Raw genomic sequence first — 25,739 nt, 5'->3', positions numbered from 1 at the left:
AATTAGTTTTCTGCTACATATTTTTGGTAAAAAAAAATCGCAATAAGCGTATTTTGATTGGTTTGCGCAAAAGTTATCACGTCTACTAACTAAGGGAAAGATTTATGTAATTTTTATTGCTTTTTTTTTTTTTATTTTTTTGCTAATAATGGCAGCGATCTGCGATTTTTTGTGAGACTGCGACATTGCGGCGGACAGATTGGACCCCTATCTGAAATTTTTTAAACTTTTGGGGGTACCAGTGACATTACTACAGTAATTAGTGCTAACAATATGCACTGTTACTGTAATAATGACACTGGCAGGGAAGGGGTTAACCCTGTGGGTGATCAATGGGTTAAATGTGAGCCTAGGGGAGGGATTCTAACTTTGGGGGGGCTTGGCTTCTGAAATGACCATAGAGACATGTGATCCTATATAGAAGGATCACATGAGCTCTGTGACCATTTCAGGGAGAAGAACGGTCAGCTGTGTTTACAACAGCCGACCGTCCTTCTCTCTTAGCGGGGAACGGTCGCGGGGGTCAAGTGGCAATCGGAGCCGCCTGACCCGAGCATCGGCTTTCCCGCTGCTGAGTGGGGGCAGAAGTGCGCCGCCGGCGACGCGTGCTCGCCCCCTAGCTTCCGTGCGCGACCGAGGTAGGTCTACGTCAGTTTGCGCAGGAGAGCCACCCTGCCGCAGTAAAAAAGGCGGCGGGTGGTCGGGAAGTGGTTAAAATTTGTTATTATTTTTGAAATTTGGTTCATATGTTTTCTTAAGTATGTTTTAAACCGACAAGTGGTACCAATATCTTGCCACTATGGGGGACACCTCCTCTCGTGAGAATGCTGCTGTTTTTTCTCCCCTTGGTGTTTCAAATGTGCTTTGAGTTGGTCCTGGTCTGGGTGGTGTGTTGGAGAGGTTAGCTGGAGGCGATCATTGCCCCCCTCCCCTGATATTTGATCCAGGGAGGACCATCTTACAGTTGATTCATTTTTTTCACCGGCCTAGGTTAGTCTAGGAATGGTTATATTTTCCTTCACCGAGACTTTCTATCTATATTTAAGTAGGCAGTATATGACAGGACTTTTGCCTAGCTTTGTAATCACTATTTGGAGCTGTAGCTAAATATAAGTCATAGCTTTTTGCTGCTGCAGCATTGGAGGCTTTTGGGGTTAATTATGAATGCTTTGCTGCAGGCAAGATCTGGGAAAGCCATATCATTTCACTTAGAACCTACAGCTGGGAGAGTCTTCAAGCAAGGAAAGTAGTGTTCTGGGGTTGGAGCCCTGTTAAATATTGTAAATTATGGATGTGCTGGGGAGGAACAGAAGTATTTGCGCATTGATGGTACAGGTCAACTTTCTCTCTCTTTTTTTTTTATCTAGAAATAAGAAAAGATAATAAACTATAGCAACAATGGCCAATTATATTTCATTTTTTGGATGGCCTAAACCAAAAGGAGAACCCTTGTTGCTAAATGTAGCATGTTATGATCCTGATCCAGGTAGAGAAATCTTATCCAATAGCATGACTAAGAGATGTAGGGACACCATATGTGATTCAGATCAGCAGTCTTCTGAAAGCTGTAACTCTGCTTGTGTTAATGTTTGGTACAACAGAACAGACAATGGTAATGATGACAATACAACTGTAATAGAATGTCAGAGTTAAAGAATTTTGGTGTGCATACATTACTGTTGCCCATCTTTCAATGAATTGGGTCTGTAATGCAGACTTTGCCCCTGCAGCACTACATGGCTTTTGGGGTTAATTTATAAATGCTTTTGAGACTACTACCGCAGATTCTGTAGCGGTTCCCTTGGAAACATGCAAACTGAATGAGCTCTATGCAAAGTCTGAATAAGTGAAACCTGATTATCTTGGTTTGAAACGAGAGCTGTGTATTCCCTAGTGCCCCTGAACATTATGAATTATTATGGCCATAAAATACTCCTCCTCACTTAGTTCTTTCTATAGACACAAGTGATGTGTTTATTTTAACCTTTTCATTATCATTGTGGCCTGTCAGAATTTACAGAGCAATATTGGACAGAATGTGCAGGCAGCATGTTTTGTAATGTTTGTTGCTAGCACAGACCAATGTTCTCGAATAGTTATGTGTATAAATATTGGCTTAAAAACAGTAGGGCCTTGCAAAAGCATCTGTCATATAGGGTTCATGTATGATCACAGCTGGTAGTGTTTGTGCTAATGCAACAGATGAATGTTATCTTATCTCACATACTAAACTGGAAGTAAGCTAGTAGGGCTGGCCATAGATTGGTCATTTTTTTTTTATATCTGTCAGCTAGCTGATCAAGGAAAAAAAAAAGAACAGATTCCCACATCCACACAAGCGAGGTGGATAGAGGAATCTTCTCCACTGCGCTATTGTATTCTGACAGCGGAGACTCCCCTGAATAAAACTGAGCAGTGCTATAGTCGATTGACTTCTTGGGCTAATCGAATTAAAATTTTCCAATATTCCCATTTAAGAGAAGCAATTTATTAGATCGACTTTTCTTCAGCAGGCTTGGCCATAGATAAAACGAAATATGGGCAGTCCTTGCTGAACCGAACGAGACGCATAATACCTTTTTCATTGCTGTGGTTCTTATTGCATTCTCATTGGTCTATAATTAAAGCTGGAACCCTCTTCTGTTTCCAAATACATTTCACCGGTGATTTTCTGTAATCGGTACTCTCCTACTTTCCTCTGGCCTAGGATCCCCGCTAGCTTCCTCTGTATCTGTGACTGACTTCTAAAAGACTGGTAAAAACAGTATGATCCATATCAATTGTTTAAATTCCAACTGTTATTCCTTTGTAGGGCAATTAGAAGATGACATTTAACACCTGGTTGGTGGCTGTGGGCAACCTTTTATTTTTAGCTTTGCTAACTGTGTTTTCACCGAATATCAAAACAATGTTGAGTAGACTAATGGTTGTTCACACGATCCAAAAATCGTACGAAAAATTCCACTTTCGAAGCAATTGCACTATAATCTAGTTCATCTGATATCCGATAGATCAAGCACAAACATTTTTCTCATCGGATAACACATTGTACGATAATCGTATGATTAGTATGGTGTTCATAAGGAAAAATGTGAGTGCACTAGACAGAGCATGAGTGGAAACCAAAGAATGACCCGGAAGAAAACCCAGGTATGCGAAACCAATACATGCATAAATTGCAAAATGTAATTTCATAGGAGGAAAGAAATTATGTTTTGTGTTCTTTGAGTTTCAAATTCAATACCATTGTTTGACAATAAAATGCGTTTTGATGGAAAAGGCTGGAATCCTCCATATTGCCAAATTAAATGCCGAAAATCCATGCAGAGCGATCGAATAAATTAAAATTCCAAAGAGCTCCAAACAAAGGAGCTCAAGGCGTAGCTAGAGGGTTCACACACACATTACATAAGTTCCCCTCACGTAGTTACGCATACAGAAAGCTATTGTAGTATCGTACAAGAAAATTTGTATTGTTAGTAAACTCTCCCATTTGCGAAACAATTGCGATTCGACTAGCAACCAAAAAAAAAAAAAAAAAAGAAAATGGACAATCTGTCGTACGATTTTCAGTTTGTGTGTACGGGCCATAAGGCCTGGTTTCAGATGCGACTTGAGTTGTACAGAATCACATGACAATGGAAATTACATTGTTTTCAATGGTGCCTGTTCACATCAATGCAGAGCAGCACAATTTTGGAAAAAGGTCCTGTGATACTTTGGTGCAATTCCAGCACGATTGTGTCCCCATAGAATATACAAACCACATCAAAGTAACATCACATAATCGCACTGAAAGTCGGATCAAAATCTGATAGCAGCAGTGTGAACATAACCTAAACAAAAATTGGAATGGTGCCATTGCCAGCAATAGGCTGCGACTTGTCATGCGATTTGACCTGTCAAATTGCTCCAATGTGAAAGAGGGCTTAAAGCTGAACTCAGGGCAAATTTTCTTTTTACCATGCAGTGGGGCTGTGCCCACACTGCATGAGTTAAATGCTCGTTTTGGTCTAGGGGTTCAGAGAGCCAAGATATACTCGCCTAATCCTCCAATCCCCTCAATGCAAGACCGGTCCCTTCGGGTCCTGTCCCCTCCTCCCCTCCCACTGTTTAGCTGCCTTGTTTGCCGGGCTGATCCTGACATCATCATATCCATAGACCGGCTTTGGACTTGAAGACCTCATGAACAGTCCACTGCTGGACGTGAAGGAGGATCAAAGGGTCGGGTGAGTATATGGTGCTGTGTTCAACGCTAGACAAAACAAGCATTTAACCAATACAGTGCAAGCACAGCCCCACTGCTTGGAAAAAAAATGTGCCCAGAGTTGGGCTTTAAAATACAGGTGCATCTCTGAATCTGTTTTTCCCATGATACTGATAACTAGAAAGTCTACTTCCCACAAAGTCAATCATTGAACGTCATGGACAAAGGGGAGTACTTTGCCTAATGTGAGTCGAAGGACTTTTACCGTCAGGCAGATACTTTCTTTCCTGCAGTTTGGCTGAGCCCAACATTTTGGCTCTAAGTAACAACAAAGGCAACATTTCTGCACTTGACATTCTGTTCCAGAGACCTTTTAGTTTCCAAATATTTGATGAAGAGATTTGTGCAGGGGGTTACCTGTTCAAACCCCCTCTGCCTCCATGAGTTTTTAATCTGGTTCTCTAGGTTTTTCAGAAGATTCTCTTTGACCTATTATACACCTCCACTCTCTGCTCTGACCCACAGGGTAGTTTTCTTTGTAGCTATCACCTTAACTAGGTGAGTCTTTGAACTAACAACCTTATTTTGCTAGCATTGATTTTGCAAGAAACCCTTTTTTGGTCCAGCATAAGGAAAAGGTGGTGTTGAGGCCTAGGCCTTGGCCTTCTCTTCTTCCTTCCTAATGTGGTCTCTGCCTTTCACCCTAACAAGGACATTGTTCTTCCATCCTTGTTCCCCAAAGGGTGTTTTCCCCGTTGTCTGGATGTGGTCCAGGCTATTCTGGTTTATCTATCAACCATGGCTTCTTTTAAGATGACATATTCCCTTTTTGTAAATTCTGATGGGCCTAGAAAGGGAGTCCTGAGTTCTTGTTCCACTATGTTTAGGTGGCTCAAACACACCATCATTCAGCCAAGTGACGAAACAAACTGTGCTTAGTGCACAACCTCAAAAAACAAAATAAAACAAAATAAATCCACTGCCACACTCCTGAAAACACGTAATACTAGTGTATAACAAATATAAATGTGAGTATAAAATGTTGTGCTTTGTTCTTTAAATCACTATGAAGATCCCACTAATTAATAATAAAAAGTCATACAGTGTATACAAGTGATAAGACAAGCTTCAAACCAATATCCAATAAATATATATATATATGGGTAACACTACTATTGCATAGGTGTCCCTAATGAGTAATCCTCCTAGAATCAATAAACGTAGACAAAATAAACATCCACCATCAATGATGTAAATGTCCACAATAAATCAATACATGATTGCGTAAAGGAGGGTTCCACCACCATTCCAAATTATGCCATATGCTTTCTGTTTGTGAGTGTAGATGTGCAACCAAGAGAATATACCACCACCAACTGTTGCAGCCTCTTACTGGATAATGAGACCCCAAATTATAGGTGGTCTCATATGAGAATATTTAACAGTGATCATCCATCCACAGCTTTGGAATCAGATAGGAAGCCACGACAGCAGGGTAATCAAAGGCACTTAGAAACTTCCAAGCACACCAGTAGAGAATTATTGATTGTACCGCCAGTCCACCATGTACATTAATCACATGTAAAAGATAAATGAATGTTCCATAGTGCAACCCGCAGATTTATTGAACCAAAATATTGTGCAGCTGCTCACATAGACACTGATATTAATCGCATGCAAAACCACCGCCGCCTCCGGCTACCTTCGGCGGGAGTGAAGACGTCAGTACAAGCTCTGCCCCAATGCGTTTCAACCAATAGGTCTTTATCAAGGATGATCAAGATAACCAAGGGCTGTGGTCCATTTCTTTGGTTTCCAGACCCTAAAGACCCCTTTGGGATATGCATACCATGACGGGTGAAACCTGGGCTTTATTAGACCCAGCCTCATAGATAAGGTTTATGGACACTAGTTCCAAGTCTTAAACAACACTGTCTACAGGGCATATCACTTTATGCAGTTTTCTGGGCAGTGGTTTTGGGTGGTATTATCAGTTTTTTCATTATGAAGATTTGTAGTTTAATAATAAAGTTTAAAGATGACTGCCTGTCTAACAGATAATTTAAATGACAATTAAAGCCGAACTCCAGAGAAAAATCTACCCTTTGAAGGTGGGGGACCCGCACTGCAAGAGTTAAATGCTTATTTTTGTTTTTGGTACCATTAATTATAACACATTTGTTTACCTTATCCTCTGCTCCCCCAGCAGTTAGCTCTCGCCTCTTCCCTCCAGGTTGTGGGTAGCGCCTCACCATCCTCATTTACAATGCAGGACTGCTTGTCCTGCATTACATGTGATAATTTAAGAGTGCAAACAGAAGACAGAACGCTAAAGAGAAGCAGCTTCTGGGAACCAGTTGCATGGAGAAGAGTCTGCAGGATTGAAGGATAAGCTGTGTAAAAGTGCTTTTTAATGGTACCCTAGGCAAAAACAAGCACTTAACCCTTGTAGTACCAGTGAAGCCACACTGCAAAAGGGTAATCTTTTCATTTCCCTGGTGTTCAGCTAAAAATAAACACCCCCTTGATATGAATAGGGATGACCTCCAAGCACTGACAGGTGAAGTCCGTGTTATTTTGGCTGGTAAGGTGTTAAAGTAGTTTATTCTCCACTTGCTGAATCGGTCAAATTCAGATTTCCAAGGTATGTTTGAATCTGACTGTTGCTTTAGAAATAATATGTACAGACCCTTTCATACATTAGCCTTTCTAGGTCTGAGGATCATTCTTGCAGTAGGTGTGTTTTGGAACACCTCCTCTGTGTTATAATCAGAATGCATTATATACGGGAGTGGGGTAGGATTGTGCACTATAGCAATGCTAAGAATAAAGCTGAAAAGCAGAGCAAGAAAGTTGTGCTCCTGTATACTTTTAAGGTTTCTTTTTTTTTAATAATATGCAGCCCAACCTATAGCCCCAATACATACTGTATAATAGGGTGTGTTACTTCTCAGAATATTTCACATGTATGAGAATGTTCTCCTGGCGGGGGCTAAATACACCCTTATATAAACATTTCAGATCACTGATAAATGCTACATCCAGCACCCAGCTAAGGATGTCAGCTGCTACTCATATGACTACAAGAAGCCAAATATATTACATTCTCACATAGATAGGCTACATATCCGGCTGCAGAGTTGGAATACAATACAAATGAGTGATTAAAAAGAACTCCAAAGAACAGACTGTCCTGGTATAATATATTATTGCTGAATGGCTGAGCCTTCCTTATATTGATTCACATGACATTTTCTTTTCATTGTTACTGGATTTGACAAGTGCATGAAATGACTAACTACATTTCATTTTGATTCATCAGAAAGACATTGTTAAAACTCTGAGCAGAACCAATTATATACACTGCTCAAAAAAATTAAAGGAACACTTTATAACCAGAGTTTAGCATCAAGTTAAGTAAACTCCTTGTTATTGATCTGGTCAGTTACGTAGAAGAGGGTGTTGTTAATCAGTTTCAGCTGCTTTGGTGTTAATGAAATTAACAACAGGTGCTCTAGATGGGCAACAACGAGACAACCTCCAAAACAGAAATGGTTTTACAGGTGGAGGCACTGACATTTTGTTTTCACTACTCATCTTTTCTCTCTGTTTTTCACTTGTTTTGCATTTGACTAGGGTCAGTGTCACTACTGGTGGCATGAGGCAATACTTGGGCCCTATAGAAGTTGCACAGGCAGTCCAACTCCTCCAGGATGGCAACATCAATACGTGCCATTGCCAGAAGATTTGCTGTGTCTCCAAGCACAGTCTCAAAGGAAATGGAGGGAGATTCCAGGAGACAGGCAGGTACTCTTGGAGAGCTGGACAGGGCTGTAGAAGGTCCTAACCCATCAGCAGGACTGGTATCTGCTCCTGTATGAAAGGAGGAACAGGATAAGCACTACAAAATGAACAAGAGCCCTACAAAATGATCTCCAGCAGGCCACTGGTGTGGCCAAACAATCAGAAACAGACTTTATGAGGGTGGCCTGAGGACCCGACGTCCTCTAGTGGGCCCTGTGCTCACTGCCCGGCACGTGGAGCTCGATATGCATTTCCCATTGAACACCAGAATTAGCAGGTTCGCCACTGGTGCCCTGTGCTTTTCACAGATGAGAGCAGGTTCACCCTGCGCAATGTGATGGACGTGAAAGGGTCTGGAGAAGCTGTGGAGAACATTATGCTGGGTCAGTGATGGTCTGGGGAGGCATATCCATGGAGGGACGCACAGACCTCTACAGGCTAGACAATGGCACCCTGACTGTCATTAGGTATTGGAATAAAATCTTTGGACCCATTGTCAGACCCTACGCAGGTACAACACAATAACAATAACCAGCGCTCAGGGAGCAAACCAGACTGCAAAATGTAATGTGTGAGTGTCAATGCACTACAAACAGATTAGTCCTTTAGGAAGTCCATGGGGGGGGGGGGGGGGGGATGTATAGAGGGATAACCGCACTGCTGGAACGGCCGGCAGCTCTGATGAAGGAGCAGGCATTCCCTTGCTCTAACCGGACGTGACAACATTGAGTGAGGCGGAAGTGCCAGAGATCCAGGAAGTGCCGGAAACCACCAACACAGCTTAGGACCTGAGGCTGCACACCTACATGCCAATCTATGTCCACAGAGCGGATGAAAAACATTACCTCTTGGTGCATCTCTACAATCATCCTGTAAGTCACTATTGCTGTGTGTATGAATAAATTGTTTTACCACGCTCAGATGGCGCTGCTCTCTCTCTCTACCCTTAGACCCTACGCTGGTGAAATGGGTCCTGGGTTCCTCCTGGGGCATGACAATGCCCAGCCTTATGTGGCGAGAGTATGCAGCCAGTTCCTGAAGGATGAGGGAATTTATACCATTGAATGGCCCCACGCTCATCTGACCTAAATCCAATAAAACACCACTGGGACAATATGTTTTGGTCCATCTGACACCATTAGGTTACATCTCAGTATGTTCAGGAGCTCAGTGATGCCCTGGTCCATAACTGGGAGGAAATACCCCAGGACACCATCCGTCATCTCAAAAGGAGCATGCCCTGACATTGTCAGGCATGCATACAAGCATGTGGGGGGCCATACAAACTACTGAGTACCATATTGAGTTGCTACAATGAAATTTCATCAACATGAACTAGCCTGCTGCATCATTTTTTCACTTTGTTTTTCAGGGTGTCTTTGAATTAAGCCCCCTCTGTAGGTTGATGATTTTCATTTCCATTAAATAATGTGGCATCCTAACATTCCTAACACATTACCCAGCTTCAGAAAGACCTAGAATTAACAGGTACAGTTATTTTAAACAACAGAAAACAATAAGTAATGCACTCAACTACCATTGCCTGTATGCACGCTCACCACACAAGATTCAGTTGCTGAAGAAAAAGCATGTTGAAGCTCATTTAAAGTTTGCTGCACAACATTTAGACAAGTGAAATACTGGGAGAATATAGTCTGATCAGATAAGACCAAAATTGAACTCTATGGATACCATAATACACGTCATGTTTGGAGGTCAAATGGCACTGCACATCACCCCAAAAACACTATACCAACAGTGAAGTTTGGAGGTGGGAACATTATGGTGTGGGGCTGTTTTTTAGCATTTGGTACTGGCAAACTTCAAATTATTGACGGAAGGATGAATGGAAAATGTACTAAGACATTCTTGATAAAAATCTGCTGCCATCTACCAGGATGATGAAGATTAAATGAGGGTGGGCATTTCAGCAAGACAATGATCCCAAACACAAAACCAAGGCAACTCTCAGTTGGTTTCAAAGAAAGAGAATAAAGGTGCTAGAATGGCCCAGCCAGTCACCTGTCTTGAATCTAATAGAAAATCAATGGAAAGAACCAAAGGTCATAGTTCATAGAACAGACCCACAGAACCTTCAAGATTTGAAGTTTGTGTGGAAGAATGGGCCAAAATCACACCTGAGCAATGCATACAGCTAGTTTCTCCATACAGGAGGCGTCTTGAAGCTGTCATTACCAACAAAGGATTTTGTACAATGTATTAAATTAATTTCAGTTAGCATGTTTAATACCTTTTCCCTGTGTAAATCCGTTCTATTACATAAAACCTAATGTCTAAACTCATTTGTTTTGGTTTCTTTGTATGTATGGGTTGTTACCGACAAGTGGTGAAAACGTTGTCAATAGCGCCTTTAGAAATATATTTACCTAGAAAAATGGTGACGTGTTCAATATTTTACCTGCTGTGTTTATATGTGTGTGTGAGGATATATATATATATATATATATATATATACTGTATATATACAGTATCTCCCAAAAGTGAGTACACTCCTCACATTTTTGTAAATATTTTATTATATCTTTTTATGTGACAACACTGAAGAAATGACACTTTGCCACAATGTAGTGAGTGTACAGCATGTATAACAGTGTAAATTTGCTGCCCCCTCAAAATAACTCAACACACAGCCTTTAATGTCTAAACAGCTGGAAACAAAAGTGAGAACACCCTTAAGTGAAAATGTCCAAATTGGGCCCAAATTGTCAATATTTTGTGTGGCCACCATTATTTTTCAGCACTGCCTTAACCCTCTTGGGCATGGAGTTCACCAGAGCTTCACAGGTTGCCACTGGAGTCCTCTTCCACTCCTCCATGATGACATCACGGAGCTGGTAGATGTTAGAGACCTCGCGCTCCTCCACCTTCTGTTTGAGTTTGCCCCACATATGCTCAATAGGGTTTAGGTCTGGAGACATGCTTGGCCAGTCCATCTCCTTTACCCTCAGCTTCTTTAGCAAGGCAGCGGTCTTCTTGGAGGTGTGTTTGGGGTCGTTATCATGTTAGAATACTGCCCGGCGGCCCAGTTTCCAAAGGGAGGGGATGATGCTTTGCATCAGTATGTCACAGTTCATGTTGGTATTCATGGTTCCCTCAGTGAACTGTAGCTCCCCAGTGCCGGCAGCACTCATGCAGCCCCAGACCATGACACTCCCACCATCATGCTTGACTGTAGGCAGGACACACTTGTCTTTGTACTCCATTTTCTTAGTCTGCTTGTCTTCAGCAAACTGTTGGCGGGCTTTCTTGTGCATCAACTTTAGAAGAGGCTCCCTTCTGGGACGACAGCCATGCAGACCAATTTGATGTAGTGTGCAGCGTATGGTCTGAAAACTGAAAGGCTGACCTCCCACACCTTCAGTCTCTGCAGCAGTGCTGGCAGCACTCATACGTCTATTTCCCAAAGGCAACCTCTGGATATGACGCTAAGCACATGCACTCAAATTCTTTGGTCGACCATGGCAAGGCCAGTTTTTATCAATTTTTAAAAGAAGAATGTTGCATTATTTATTAATTATTTATTATTTTTGATCTATTTATTTACCTCCACTTTGGGGGTGGCACCCTCTACACTGCATTGGACTTACCATTGTATACCGGCGATGTGGGCGGACACCTCATGCACACTCCCATCTGTGTCTGGCTTTAACAGCCATTGTATAATATATAGAGCAGAGGCTTAGACATGCAATTTAGGCTCTGAAGAAGAGGCTAAGCCTCGAAACGCGTAAGCCTTCACGACTTCAGGTAACGGCTCTCCCTTGGATCTCAATGCTGAGGACTGCGTTCCTTGTGTGATATGCTTTTATCAAGAACTCGTTTGTGAGTATTTTTACTTTTTTTTTTAATAAACCTTCTAAAGGATAATGCACTAGGCCGGTGCGCCCTTGTGTTTGCTTAGAACCTGTCCTGTTAAACCGTGGTCTTGGCCACTGTGCTGAAGCTCAGTTTCAGGTTCTTGGCAATCTTTTTACAGCCTAAGTCATCTTTATTTAGAGCAACAATTCTTTTTTCAGATCTTTAGAGAGTTCCTTGCCATGAGGTGCCATGTTGAACTTCCAGTGACCAGTATGAGAGAGTGAGAGCAATAACACCAAATTTAACACACCTGCTTCCCCTTCACGCCTGAGACCTTGTAACACTAGCGACTCACATGACACCGGGGAGGGAAAATGGCTAATTGGGCCAAATTTGGACATTTTAACTTAGGGGTGTACTCACTTTTGTTGGCAGTGATTTAGACATTAATGGCTGTGTGTTGAGTTATTTTGAGGTGACAGTAAATTTACACTGTTATACAAGCTGTACACTCACTACTTTACATTGTAGCAAGTGTTATTACTTGAGTGTTGTCACATGAAATGATATAATAAAATAATTACAAAATATGTACTCACTTTTGTGAGATACTGTATATATATATATATATATATATATATATATATATATATTTGTATTTTTTCTTTTTTTGTGACAGGTCGAGACTCTGTCACCGTGAAAGTGGTAATTTAAAGGACACAGAGTGTGCACATTGGCTCCGTGCAGGACTACAGAGTGTAGATATGAAGTGGAGAAAACTGCAGCTTTCTCCAGGTTTTGGTATACCTGGATGGGGCTCTGTAGTTTGGAGATTCCATAGTGTCTTGGGAGGGATGGAATCTCCAACACTGTGTTCATGTTTTGTGGATGACCAGCAGGGTGTGTGCTCAGGTGCACACAGCCCTTATAATGGAGGTCTAGGAAGACCTCAGGGCTCCCAGTTAGAGACTGTTTCGCCCAACAGACAGGATGTCTGTTCATGGGGAGTCAGGAGGACTCCAATGCGCTCTAGGAGTCAGAGGCTGCAAGTAGCAGCCAGAGCACCTGTGTGTGTCTGAAGATACAGGAGATGGCCTGAGGATGAAGGCCACAGTGAAGCTGTCAGCTTCAGAGAACTTATGGTCTGGGGACCTGCATAAAGAGCAGAGGTACTGCTGAGGAAAAGCTGTGTGAGAACTTAAGAGCCAGGTGGGCTATCATTTTCTGTTTGTCATATATTGACTGGAAAAGAATCCCTGCATGGGAAACCTATGTTATGGACTTTTTATTTTGCCTTTTAATAAAAATGGACTACCAGGCCCTTAAAAATATAGCTCCAGTCCTGACTACACTGAATCACTTGAAAAACGCATCTACCACTGAGCTAAAGGTCCCCCATATTACAATATATATATAATTAGTATATACAGTAAGGAAAGAAATTATTTGATCCCCTGCAGATTTTGTAAGTTTGCCCACTTACAAGGAGATTAAGGGTCTATCATTTTTATATGTTAAATGTTATAAATTGAGCTGCAGTCCACTGAGTAAAATAAGTATTTGATCCCCAAGTAAAACGTGACTTAGTACTTGGTGGAAAAACCTTTGCTGGGAAGACGTTAAGAAGTTAAGATGTTTTTTGCAGTTGGTTACCAGGTTTGCACACTTTTTAGGGGGGATTTTGGTCTTCATTACAGATCTTCTATAAATCCTTAAGGTTTCTTGGCTGTCGCTTGACAACTCGAAGTTTCAGCTCCCTCCATAAATTTTCTATAGGATTAAGGTCTGGAGACTGGCAATGCCACTTTATGACCTTAATGTGCTTCTTCTTGAGCCACTCCTTTGTTGCCTGGGTGGTATGTTTTGCGGTCATTGTCATGCTAGAAGACCCATCCATCTTCAGTGTTCTGGCTGAGGTAAGAAGGTTCTCATCCAAGATTTTACAATATATGGCCCTGCCTATTAGCCTCTCAATGCAGCAAAGTTGTATTGAGAAACTTTGAAGAGAACCAGCCCCAAAGCATAATGTTTCCACCTCCGTGCTTGACTGAAGAGATGTTGTTTTTAGGGTCATAGTCAGCATTTTTCTTCCTCCAAACACGGCGAGTTGAGTTAATGCCAAAGAACTCAATTTTGGTCTCATCTGACCACATCACTTTCTCCCAATCCTCTGAATCATTTTGGTTGTTCACTGACAAACTTCAGACGGGCCTGTGCATGTGCCTTCTAAAGGAGGTAGACCTTGCAGGTGCTGCAGGATTTTAATCCATGACGGCGTATTGTGTTACCAATGGTTTTTTTAAAGACTGTGGTCCCAACTGCCTTGAGATCATTCACAAGCTCCTCCTATGTAGTTCTGGGTTGATCCCTCACTTTTCTCATGATCATCCTTACCCCATGAAGCAAAATCCTGCTTGGCCCTCCAGACCGAGGGCGATTGATGGTTATTTTGTATTCCTTCCATTTGCGAATAATCACTCCAACAGTGGTTTCCTTCTCACCAAGTTTCTTGCTGATGGTCTTGTAGCCCATTTCAGCCCTGTGCAGGTCTACAATCTGGTCCCTGACGTTCTTTGACAGCTCTTTGGTCTTGCCCATGATTGTGAGGTTTGAATGAAAGAAAGAGATTCTTTAGGCAGGTGTCTTTTATACACATAATGAGTTGTTGTTACGAACACCTTCTTAAATTTACAGGACTAATCTGTGTACCACATGAGCACATACTGTAGCCAGTGTATGGGAGCCAGAATTATTGTTGGTTGATAGGGGATCAAATACTTATTTTTCTCACTAAACTACAACTAAATGTATAACATTTGTATCATGTGTTTTTTTCAGAATTTTTGGTTGATATTCTGTCCCTATCATTTAAAATACACCTATGGTAAAATTATAGAGCCTTCATTTCCTTATAAGTAGGCAAACTTATAAAATCTGCAGGGGATCAAATAAATATTCTCCCCACTGTGTGTATATGTACACACACAAACACACACACACACACACATACAGTGTGTATATATATATATATATATATATATATATATATATATATATATATATATATATATATACATTTCTTTTTTATGCAACCAGTGTAAATGGTTGAAATAGACTTACCATCACTCTCATTAAAATCCCCTGTATAGCAGAGCTTAGGCTGGAACAGGCAGGGAAAAGAAGCTCTGGGAGTCATTCAGTTCTTATCTAGCTCTTCTGTGCTAACAAATAACGTGGTGAAAGAAGTATAAGGTAGAGTGACAGATAGATGAGCTATTTATTGGGCTGCTTCTTGTATACTGTCCAGTCATAGGCTGAGTTACTTAAACGCAGCAAAGAACAATCAAGTCTCCTGCCCTAAAAGACTGGACTGTGTTGTGTAGCAAAGATGTTTAAATCTCAGAACTGGATGGACAGAAATACAAATCGCTCAGCAGATAAAACTGCTATTACATATTTATTTCATGTTTATTTAACTGTTTGTCTAGTCACTTGTGCAGAATGTATTTAAATATCTAATATATAGGCAGCCTAAAAAGGCGCAATTTGAGTTAACTCTATGTTGGAAGGCAACATGTTTTTTTTCTAATGTAAGATGTTTCTGAACTGTGAACCCCTCACATTTTTGTAAATATTTTATTATATCTTTTCATGTGACAACACTGACGAAATGAGACTTTGCTACAATATAAAGTAGTGAGTGTACAGCTTGAATAACAGTGTAAATTTGCTGTCGCCTCAAAATAACTCAACACACAGCCATTGATGTCTAAATCAAAAATGTCCAAATTGGGCTCAATTAGCCATTTTCCCTCCCCCGTGTCATATGACTCATTAGGGTTACAAGGTCTCAGGTGTGAATGGGGAGCAGATGTGTTAAATTTGATGTTATCGCTCTCACTCTCTCATATTGGTCACTGGAAGTTCAACATAGCACCTCATGGCAAAGAACTCTCTGAGGATCTGAAAAAAAGAATTGTTGCTCTACATAAAGATATCCTAGGCTAAAAGAAGATTGCCAAGACCCTGAAACTGAGCTACAGCACGGTGGCCAAGACCATACAGCAGTTTAAAAGGACAGGTTCCACTCAGGACAGGCCTTCACATGGTCAACCAAAGAAGTTGAGTGCACATGCTCAGCGTCATATCCAGAGGTTGTCTTTGGGAAATAGATGCATGAGTGCTGCCAGCATTGCTGCAGAGGTAAAGGGGTGGGGGATCGGCTTGTCAGTGTTAACACCATACGCCGCACACTCCATCAAATTGGTCTGCATGACTGTCATCCCAGAAGGAAGCCTCTTCTAAAGGTGATGCACAAGAAATCCTGCAAACAGTTTGCTCAAGACAAGCAGACTAAGAACATGGATTACTGGAACCATGTCCTGTGGTCTGATGGTGTCAAGCGTGTGTGGCGGCAACCAGGTGAGGAGTACAAAGACAAGTGTGTCTTGCCTACAGTCAAACATGGTGGTGGGAGTGTCATGGTCTGGGGCTGCATTAGTTCTGCCGGCACTGGGGAGCTACAGTTTATTGAGGGAGCCATGAATGCCAGCATGTACTGTGACATACTGAAACAGAGCATGATCCCCTCTCTTCAGGAACTGGGCCTCTGGGCAGTATTCCAACATAATAATGACCCCAAACACACCTCCAAGATGACTACTGCCTTGCTAAAGAAGCTGAGGGTAGAGGTAATGGAGTGGCCAAGCATGTCTCCAGACCTAAACCCTATTGAGCATCTGTGGGGCATCCTCAAACAGTAGGCGGAGGAGCGCAAGGTCTCTAACATCCATCAGCTCCATGATGTCATCATGAAGGAGTGGAAGAGGACTTTACTGGCAACCTGTGACACCCTGGTGAACTCCATGCCCAAGAAAGTTAAGGCAGTGCTGGAAGATAATGGTGGCCACACAAGATATTGACACTTTGGGCCCAATTTAGACATTTTCACTTAAGGGTGTACTCACTTTTGTTGCCAGCGGTTAAGACATTAATGGCTGTGCGTTGAGTTATTGTGAGGGGACAGCAAATATACACTGTTATACAAGCTGTAAACTCACTACTCTACATTATTGCAAAGTGTCATTTCTTCAGTGTTGTCACATGAAAATATATAATAAAATATTTTCAAAAATGTGAGGGGTGTACTCACTTTTGTGAGATACTGTGTGTGTGTGTGCATAGATAGACTTTTACCTTTCATCCTCTGCAACCATCTTATCTCTTTCTCCTTTTTTGTTAGGTACTGGATGACCCCAGCGAGGACCATCTATACATGGGTAAAGAACCTTATCTTTTTTCTTTAAACACTGTAACACTGTCTGCATTCATAAAATACAAAAACACAGCCTATAGGGCATACCCTGGCTCAAGGTCTACAATAAGGCACTTCATAAACAAAAACAAACACAAAAAGGCTAAATACCACTTGTAGAACACGACAACCTTGCTCACTGTTACCCAGGTTTATGAGAAGTAAATAAAAGGGCAAATGGCTAAATTGGATACCTGTACATAAACAGTTCATATCCTAAAAGACCAATGAAGGTGCAGGTAAGAAAAAGAGGACAGCTAACATACCAGTCAAGGCAAAGCTAATCCAATTTTCCCAAATCTTAATCAACTTTTTGGAGCAACCCCTAGATTGGTACGTATATTAATAGAGAGGAACCACTGAGTTAATTAGAGACTTCCAAAAAGTTAAGCTGGGGACAGTGGCCATCCCACTTTATCACAATCACCTTCCGTGCATAAAACAGTAGAAAGCTCACCAGGGATATGACCTGCCTAGAGGGTGCCATGGCCTCCACTAAATCCAATATGCAGTCTGCAATAATTTATAGAATTCTGTGCTCTCTGTAACATATTACCCTCACATCTCTGACCCACTTCTGGTGGATTCATCACTTCATAGGAGTACTTGGTTTTTGCGCTATAAAATCATTTATGATGAAAATGTGATATATCTCATAGCTATTGGTATAAGTTTCTATTATTCTGCTGTGATCTGAACTAATCAAAAGATTCCTAATCAATGGCCAGAGAAAACCACAAACATGAAAAGTATACATACTGTAGTCTGTAGATACTCATTAGTGACCCTCCTGTAGGTAGTTTTGAGACCAGTACAGTGTAATATTCATGGCCACGCATAGCCTGTTTATAAAACATATTAGTGGAAGATGTTCTCCAACATTACATAATGCTGCTAGCTAGAACATGACTGCACATAAAAATTCAGTAGCAACTTAGTGAGAAGTACTGAAACCTAATTGTAATGCCTGGTGCACATGGTAAGGTTTTTTTGTCGTTCAATCCAGTGTGCTGAAGGTGCTCTCTATGCTAATTATCCAATGTTAGTATCTCCTCGTTAAGCTATTTTGTTCTGAAAGGGGGACTGCCTGCCCCCTCCTCCAGAACACACTGGTCAGCGCTCACAGCCATTGGCTGTTAATGCTGATCGGATGCTGATTGGCCCCTGTTTTTTCAGCATGCTTGTTCGACAGAAGTCGAACAGACTGCCGCACACACTGGCTGAACATCAGACGGTTTCTGTTGAACCGGCTGACACCGGCCAATATTCATCCAGTGTGTACCAGCCTTAAGAAAGAAGTGCCAGTCCAAAGTAATGTCAAATATAAGGTCTGTCCACCTCCACTAATCTCACAGTGTTTTTCTCCTTTTCTTTGATCTCCTGTCGTATAAGGGTCCTTCAGCTACCTTTGATTCAGTGCTTCCCCCTGCCCGACGCAGTTCCCCATATCTCTTTTCTCTGCTATCTTTCTGCTTTTTTTTTAAGCCTGAATGTTAATTAGCGACTACGGCACATTTAGGTATTATACTCTAGTCTAGCTCATCTGGGTCTACCTCTTTGAGCCTGATACGTGCTGTATCTCATAACGACACAGTCTTTTTAAAGATGAATCTGCCTGTGACAGGCCCAAATGTTGGCCTGGCATTTGCACCCAAGGGCTCACTTTGGGGACCAGGAGAATATACCCTTACTGCTTACATTTATTCTTTTGCGCTTTTCACAAGGTTGTTCTTTGTAATAATAACTATGTGTAATTTGCATATGCTTGACAACTGTTTCTTGTCTGTTGTATTGACATCTCTTTCTTATGTAAATCTTTTCTAAATAAAGAATACATAAAAATATGAGGTCTAAAAGCCACTTCACTGAAAAAAACAGATTTTCGTAATAGGAAGACTCTGGGTATACTCACAGTTCAGTGTTTTGGTGCATTGTGGGTGCTGTGTGTTCAAATAAAATTCTGCCTGCTGCACTTTTTGTATACCCAAAACACATTTGGCAATGTGTGGAAACCCATATGAGACAGCAATAGAAAGGCAAACCCAGAGGGCCTCTAATTTCTGTATGATGTGGATTACAGTTATGTAGACCTCAACCAACAGACATTAGGAACTCAAAAGCAGCAGCTTTATATATACTGCATAGTGCCTCTTTCCTATTAGCTATTGGATATATTTCTGACAAATGCTGATATTAAAACAAGTAGTGATCAAGTGCATGGATTTATTATGAGTTTGGTAGAGTTTTTTAGAAAAAAGTCCCCTAAAACTCACTGTGCTCAGAATACAGAGCATGATGACACAGGTGCAAATGTAGCCTAGGGCCATGTCACATCTTTGTAACAAAAAAAAAATGTAATAATTAAAAAATTAGTTTTAATATTTAATAAAATTAACAAAGTGTGTGTGTGGGTGTCAGGATACAGCACAGTTATGCCTGACTTCAGAGTCAAAGAATGAAATAAGGGCTTCTGGCAGATGTTTTACATTTCAACTTCTCATATAATTTTACTAATTGAGATGTTTGTTTTAACATTGGCGTGTCACTAAATTTATTACCTTATTTATGAGAGACAAGCGAAAAGTTTGAAAAATGTTGTAAAGTGCCAGGTAACCGCTCGACCCCATCGTGTGAGAGTGAATTTCATGATAGGGATAGATTTATCGCAGTGAGAAACATAAGGGAAGCTCACTCCCCCGCTTGCCCCTGATTGGGTCAAGGGGTGAATCTGACAAGTTTTACCCAAAGTTACGAGATTATTATTATTATACAGGATTTATTTAGCACCAACAGTTTGCACAACGCTTTACAAAATGAAGGCAGACATTACAGTTACAGTACAATTTGGTACAAGAGGACCCTGTCTGTTAGCGCTTACAATCTAAGAATTGTTCGAATTTGGGACAGGTATGGCCCTGGATCGGAATTAGGGCAGAATAACATAGCAGAGTGTTAAGCGAAATCTGCAAAAAGTAGAGGGGCCTCTGAACTTGAAGTACCCGGTCCCCCCAAGGTCTACATTCAGCACTGTATACGGCTATAAATTGCTGGTGTGGTGTGCCATAGTCATCTACAATGCACTTGATTACATGAGTAACAGTAAAAGCTGAAGCTTTTGTAGCTAGTTCAAAAGTGTTTGCTTAAAATCCATGGTTCAGTAACTGAGCTACAAATTGGTGGAAGCGCTGTGACACTGCAGTTTAGTTTTAGTAACAACAAATTGGCTGGAGTGACATAGTACTTAAAACTGAACTCCAGGCAGAGGAATCCACCCTGCAGTGTAGCTGCCCCTGCATTGCAATACTTAAAGTGGTTGTAAACCCCATTCAAAAAATTTGAGCTAGACATATATTTCTGTAATGTTTACTTATCTCTCTCCAAAGCTCTAAGTGCAATTTGTCTCTGGTGCTCCGTTCCTCTGTTATCAGCAGAGACACTTCTGACAAGTTCCCCGACACACAAGATAACAGCAGCTGAAAATTTGTGTTGGTGGAGGGAGCTTACAGGTAGATAAGCAGAGAGCTGATCTATTTAGATGGCAACTCTGCATGTTCCTTTGTTCCTCTACCCTTGTGGAGGCAGGGTGTGTGCCTTTTCTTCCAATCGCCTGTCTCACAGTGTAAACCCAGACCCAACACCCACTGCCAGAAGAGGAATAAAGATTAATGTCACAATATGCACTTTTTAAAGAGTGTAGAAAGGAAAAGACAGCAGATATACATGTAAAATGTATGTAGGAGGATTTGTTTCATCTCTGTGTATCATCTGAGGCTATTCACTTCACTAGGTACAGGAGAGGGTTTACAACCACTTTAAATGCTCATTTAGGTCTAGGGCTAGCAAAAAGCAGTTTTACTTACTCAAACCTCCATTCCACTGGCTCCCTTCAGATTGTGTAAGACCTGGCTCTTCTCTCCTATGCTCCAGCACTCACAGGTTCTTTGATGTTATCAATCCCAAAGAAAAGCAAATAGCCCTGCATTGGTCCACTGCTGAAGCATAGGGAAGTAGAGTTGAGCACCAGCTGCCAGTAGAGTGGTAGATTGGGTAAGGAAAACTGCCTTTTTCCCCCCTAAACCTAAATTATTATTTAACCCCTGCAGTGGGGGGGGGGGGGGGGTCTACTGCAGGGGAGCATTTTTCTTGCGCTGGAGATGGCCTTTATTATGGTTTCACATCTGATATACCGTGCCAGTCATTTTTATATTATATTATAATATATATTATATTATAACTTGTTAATGTTTTATATACCTGTCCTGAATTATTTGTAGTTTATGTTGTCATAGTATTGAATATATCAGGTCCTCCTGCGGACATTGAATGTTATATTAAACCTTTCTTGTTCACATGGCATTTCTTATTGTTTACTTATACAAGAATTGTTACCTAGAAAACTGTTGACCAGATTGTACATTTATATACATTAAAGGGAATCTGGAAGGTAAAATATACAAAGTATATTTCCCGCGCCACATGGAGAGACCTATGAGTATGTGAAGACCTAATGTAACGCTCCTGCGTTTTTATATGGTGTGGATTTTCAGCTGCAGAAATAGTTCCACGTCAGCAGTCATGTAAGAGATATGCTGAGATACCATTCCCAACCTCAATGACTCATCATGTGTGGAAGGTCTTATTTCAGCCAGTAAATACACACAATTAGCAAGCTGGTTCTTAGAGTGACTTTATGCATGTGGTAACACAATGATGAAGGTTGAGGGATAGGTTGAGTGGAGGTGGTAGGTGATAGACACTTGAAGGTGAGACAGTAGCAGATGGATGCAGGAAGGTTTAGCAATGTTGTATGATAGCAGATGATAGAATAGCAGGTGGACATACAAAAGAGATCAACCCAGTGCAGAAAAGTAGCAGTAGTCTCAAGAGCTAGCAATCTAGTTTATGCAGATGTGATAAACAGTCTTTACTATGCAGAGCTAGATAGTGTAAGCTTAGTATAAGTTTATAGAGAATTCCCCTGCGGGGTACTTAGCACTATTAGCGATACAGCCGAAGGGTGGTTCAGGAGAGGCGGATGATCCAGTAGTGGGATACAGGGATCAGCGCAGCGAGGTTCCGTCAGCGAAGTAAGCTTGCAAGCATGGAAGCTTCAAGCAAGGTTAGCATCCAGATAAGGGTGTTTGAACGAACACATGTGAGTGAGAACCGACGCCTTAAATAGCCATCTAGTCCGGCGCTGAGTGATGACAGCTCCAGTCTTAAAGGTGTATGCGCACCTTTCCAAAAGTAAATGGTAGGGCGCATATACTTGTGGAAAGTGTAATTTAGGGTACCAAAGGTACCGGAACATTACAATACCCCCCCCCCCCTTAAGGCCTGCTCCTGAAGGCCTCTGGAGCTGGTTTGTCTGGGTATCTCGCATGAAAATTGCGGATTAATCTAGGGGCATGTATGTCAGAGGTGTTTAGCCAGGTGTCGTCTTGGGGCCCATAGTTCTTCCATCTAACCAAGTACTGAAGTCTTCTTCTGTAGATACGAGAATCCAGAATTTCTTTTATCTCGTATTCTTCTCCACCTTCAACTTGTACAGGAGGGGGAGGTGGAATATTAGGCCTTATTCCTTGGTCCGGAACATGGGGTTTTAGTAGCGACACATGGAAAATGGGATGGATTTTTAGGTCCATTGGCAATGTAAGCTGCACTGCAGCTTTTCCAATAAGTTTCTTGATTGGGAAAGGTCCCAAGAACAGAGGTCCAAGCTTTTTGCTAGGGATCTTCAGTCTCAAGTTTTTTGTTGAGAGCCAAACGAGGTCCCCGATAGTATACTGTGGAGAAGGTCTTCTACGAAGATCATAGTACTTCTTTTGTTGACTGTGAGCGTGTGCAATGGTAGTATTTAGTAAACCCAGAGAATCCTTTATTTGGGAAAGATAGTCTGAGGCTACTGGGTTATTTGAAGGAAGGATGCGTGGAGGGAGAATAGAGGGATGGAACCCATAGTTCAAGTAGAACGGACTCTGCTTGGTTGTACTGTGAGTTGCGTTGTTGTAGGCAAATTCTGCCAGGGGGAGAAGATCCAACCAATCATCCTGTTGGTAAGAAGTGTAACAACGTAAATACTGCTCGATGCATTGGTTGACTCTTTCAGTCTGTCCGTTGGTCTGCGGATGGTAAGGAGAAGTGAGCTTCCGCTCAATCCGTAGTATGTGACATAGTTCTTGCCAGAATTTAGAAATAAATTGGGATCCACGGTCAGACAAAAGAGTTTTTGGGATACCATGTAATCTGAAGACATGTTTCATCAGGAGTTCTGCCGTTTGTTTGGACGAAGGTAGTCTGCGAATAGCAATGAAATGTGCCATCTTTGTCAGATGGTCCACTGACACCAAGATGGTATTAAATCCTTTGGAAGGAGGCAATTCTACGATGAAGTCCAATGACAGAACCTCCCATGGAGTTTGGGGTTGTCAGGGATCCTCTGCTATACACAGGCACACTGGCGCCGCAAACCGGCGAACGCCTATACGCATGCGTGTACGAAGAGGAGCCTTGAATAGCTAGAGGCTACCTTAGTATAGCTAGAGGCTACCTCAGTATGGTTCCAGGCTACCTCAGTATAGCTAGAGGCTACCTCAGTGTGGTTTGAGGCTACCTCCGTATAGCTCTAGGCTACCAAATTGGCCTATTTAAACACAGCTGTCACTACAGGAAGTTGCTGTGTTATCTTCAGCTCTCCCTTGTGATCCGTGTTCCTGTGTACCTGTTGTTCCTGATTATTTGACCCGGCTTCCTCTTGTCTTTGCTACTTGCTGCCCGCCCTGACCTTTGGCTCGTCTGACTACTCTCTTGGTTAACCCTTGTCTGCTTCTCTGCTTCTGGACCAGAACCTGCGCTCTGCCTGGCTGGGTGATCCTGGGGACCGCGACCTGGTGCTAGCTTGCAGCGTAGTCCAACCCCACCATTAGGGGCCCTGGTGAAAACCAGCTAACACTTAGACTCCGCACCTCAGGTGAACCTGTGTCCTTATCAGAGTACTTACCTTGGTGTCCATACGGCATCCAGCTCTGCTACCACGGCCTTCTCATCAGGTGAGAGTTCTCTCTATTAGTCAGGCTCCACCTGCCATCCTGACAGTATAACACAGCCATGACCGAGCCTGCACGAGGGATCTCTCCGATGGATGAGATATGTCAGCATCTGGCGGCTCTTACTCAGGCCGTGAAATCCCTTCAAGAGGTGTATACCCAGTTGGAAGGACGTGTGCAGTTCCTGGTCTCTTCTGCTGACCCTACCGCAGATCCAGCTTCTTCATCCGCCACACCTCCCACGGGGACCACGCCAGGACCCACGGTGGTCATGTTGCCCCCGGAACCGAGAGTCCCTACACCAGAAAGATTCGGTGGAGACCGCAGCAAGTTCCGTGCATTCCGCAATGCATGCAAATTATATTTTTGCTTACAACCCCGGACCTTCTCGCTGGAAGCCACCAAAGTGGGTTTCATCATCTCCCTCCTTCAGGGAGAACCCCAGGCTTGGGCCCATCGTCTGTTAGAAGAACGCAGCATGCAGCTTGACTCCCTGTCGTCCTTTCTTAATGCGATGGCCCAGCTCTACGATGACCCACAGCGGACCTCCACCGCGGAAACCGCACTCCACATGCTCCAACAAGGCCGAAGAGCTGTGGAGAACTACGTAACCGACTTCAGGCGGTGGAGCGCAGATACCTACTGGAACGATGCGGCCTTACGTCACCAGTTCCGTCTTGGTCTTTCAGAGGGGCTGAAAGATGAGCTGGCCCGTGTGGGTGTACCAGAGACTTTGGAGGAATTGATCGCACTGGCGATCCAGATTGATCGTCGGCTCCGCGAACGCAGAGCGGAGCGATATACCCAGCAGTCTCGCCCAGTCTGGATGTTGCCCCGAGTACCCACTCCCAGACGTCCTTTTCCCACCAGTCTCGTCCCTACAGATCCGGCTCCTGCTACACCGGTACCGGACACCTCGGAACCCATGGAGCTTGGAGTCATGCGACCTTCCCTGACAGCAGAAGAACGTCTTCGCCGGAGACAGAACAATCTGTGTCTGTACTGTGGGGAGCCCAGTCACTATGTACGCTCCTGTCCTGCAAAGCTGCATAAGTGCTTTTCCATCTCGCCCTCAAGCTATCCGGCACCCTCTTCCAGCACTAATCACCTGGCTCTGTCTGTTCTTTTTCAGCTTCCGGAAGGTATGGTTCCAGTCACCGCAATAATTGACTCTGGAGCATGCAGCTGCTTTATTGACTTGTCATTTGCAGCACAACAGCACATTCCCCTTCGACCCAAGTCACAAGGACTCTCCGTATTTTTGGCAGATGGTTCATGCATCAAGTCTGGATTGGTGACCCAAGAAACCCCTCCTTTACCCGTAACTGCTGTTGGAAATCACAAGGAGCTCCTGAGCTTGGATGCCATTGCTTCCCCCCTATTTCCAGTCATTTTGGGGCTGCCTTGGCTTCAGGCACATAACCCATCAATCAACTGGGCCTCCAGAGACATCCAATTTCAGTCTTCCTACTGCCAGAACCACTGCTTGCCGATGCCCCTCAGTTCCCCCAGTATCTTGCTATGCACAGACTCTGATAAAGAGACACGG

At 42.6% G+C, this 25,739-nt stretch overlaps 1 protein-coding gene across 2 annotated transcripts in view; it reads left to right on the top strand.

Moving 5' to 3' along the window:
• The window catches only part of CAMKK2 (calcium/calmodulin dependent protein kinase kinase 2), a 216,591-nt gene that overhangs the window by 127,521 nt on the left and 63,331 nt on the right, over positions 1-25,739 (top strand). For both annotated transcript variants that reach the window (XM_082255601.1, XM_082255602.1), the window contains exon 7: positions 17,073-17,109. In XM_082255601.1, the coding sequence (XP_082111727.1) occupies positions 17,073-17,109 (37 nt within the window). The remainder of the gene's footprint in view (positions 1-17,072; positions 17,110-25,739) is intronic.

The sequence above is a fragment of the Pelophylax lessonae genome (genome assembly GCF_965119305.1).
Source record: "Pelophylax lessonae genome assembly, chromosome: 1".
Classification (NCBI taxonomy): Eukaryota; Metazoa; Chordata; class Amphibia; order Anura; family Ranidae; genus Pelophylax; species Pelophylax lessonae.
The sequence above is the reverse complement of the archived record's forward strand: the minus strand, read 5'-3'. Positions and strand labels throughout refer to the sequence as shown.